Raw genomic sequence first — 692 nt, forward strand, 5'->3', positions numbered from 1 at the left:
GGGGGGGGGGGGCGGCTTCAGCACAGTATCATCTCCCTCGCCGTGGCGCGGGTCGGCTCTCTGACAACCGAACGGGCCCTGTGCGTGTGTGTGGAGGTTCTCGCGAACATAAATTCGACCAGCGGCCCGGCGAGGCGAGGGACACCGCAGGGGACCGGGGGCGAGGGCCGTGGGGTTGCTCGCCAGGAGGCGGCAGCCGGAGGGCACGCCAGCAGGAAGGGGGACACGTTTGACCCGGCCTGTTTTTGTTGCCGTCAGACCGGCCGGAGGAAGGGCGGGGGGAGCCCAGCTCTGTCGGTGTCGACCGGTCTTGGGCGTCTCTTTTCGGCGCCCCACCTCAAAATCCCCGCCCTCTCGAAGGCCAGTCTAGCATCTACCGGTGACCATCCCCCTCCCCCTCCCCACCGATTTTCTTGCCCCCTCCCCTCCCCCCCCCCTTCCATCCTTTTACAATGAGCCTGCGTGTCCTTGTTGGCTGCAAGCGCGTCGTCGACCATGCCGTCCGCATTCGCGTTCGCCCGGACTTCTCTGCGGTCGAGACCCGTGACGTCAAGCACTCGCTGAACCCCTTCGACGAGATTGGTGTCGAGGAGGCTGTCCGCCTCAAGGAGAAGAACCTCGCCGGCGAGGTAGGCACCCTCTCTTCTTCTTTGTCCCCTCCCCCCCTCCGGCACGCGGACAGAGAGACGCCC

General features: G+C 66.6%; 1 protein-coding gene across 1 annotated transcript in view; it reads left to right on the forward strand.

The window, feature by feature from the left end:
• Positions 1–452: 452 nt before the first annotated feature.
• Positions 453–692, forward strand: part of H696_01084 (hypothetical protein) — a gene marked incomplete at both ends in the record, with an annotated part of 1450 nt that continues 1210 nt past the window's right edge. Inside the window, one exon of the mRNA XM_009494971.1 lies at positions 453–629. Coding sequence (XP_009493246.1) covers positions 453–629 — 177 coding nt within the window. The remainder of the gene's footprint in view (positions 630–692) is intronic.

The sequence above is a fragment of the Fonticula alba genome (assembly GCF_000388065.1).
Source record: "Fonticula alba strain ATCC 38817 unplaced genomic scaffold supercont2.2, whole genome shotgun sequence".
Classification (NCBI taxonomy): Eukaryota; order Rotosphaerida; family Fonticulaceae; genus Fonticula; species Fonticula alba.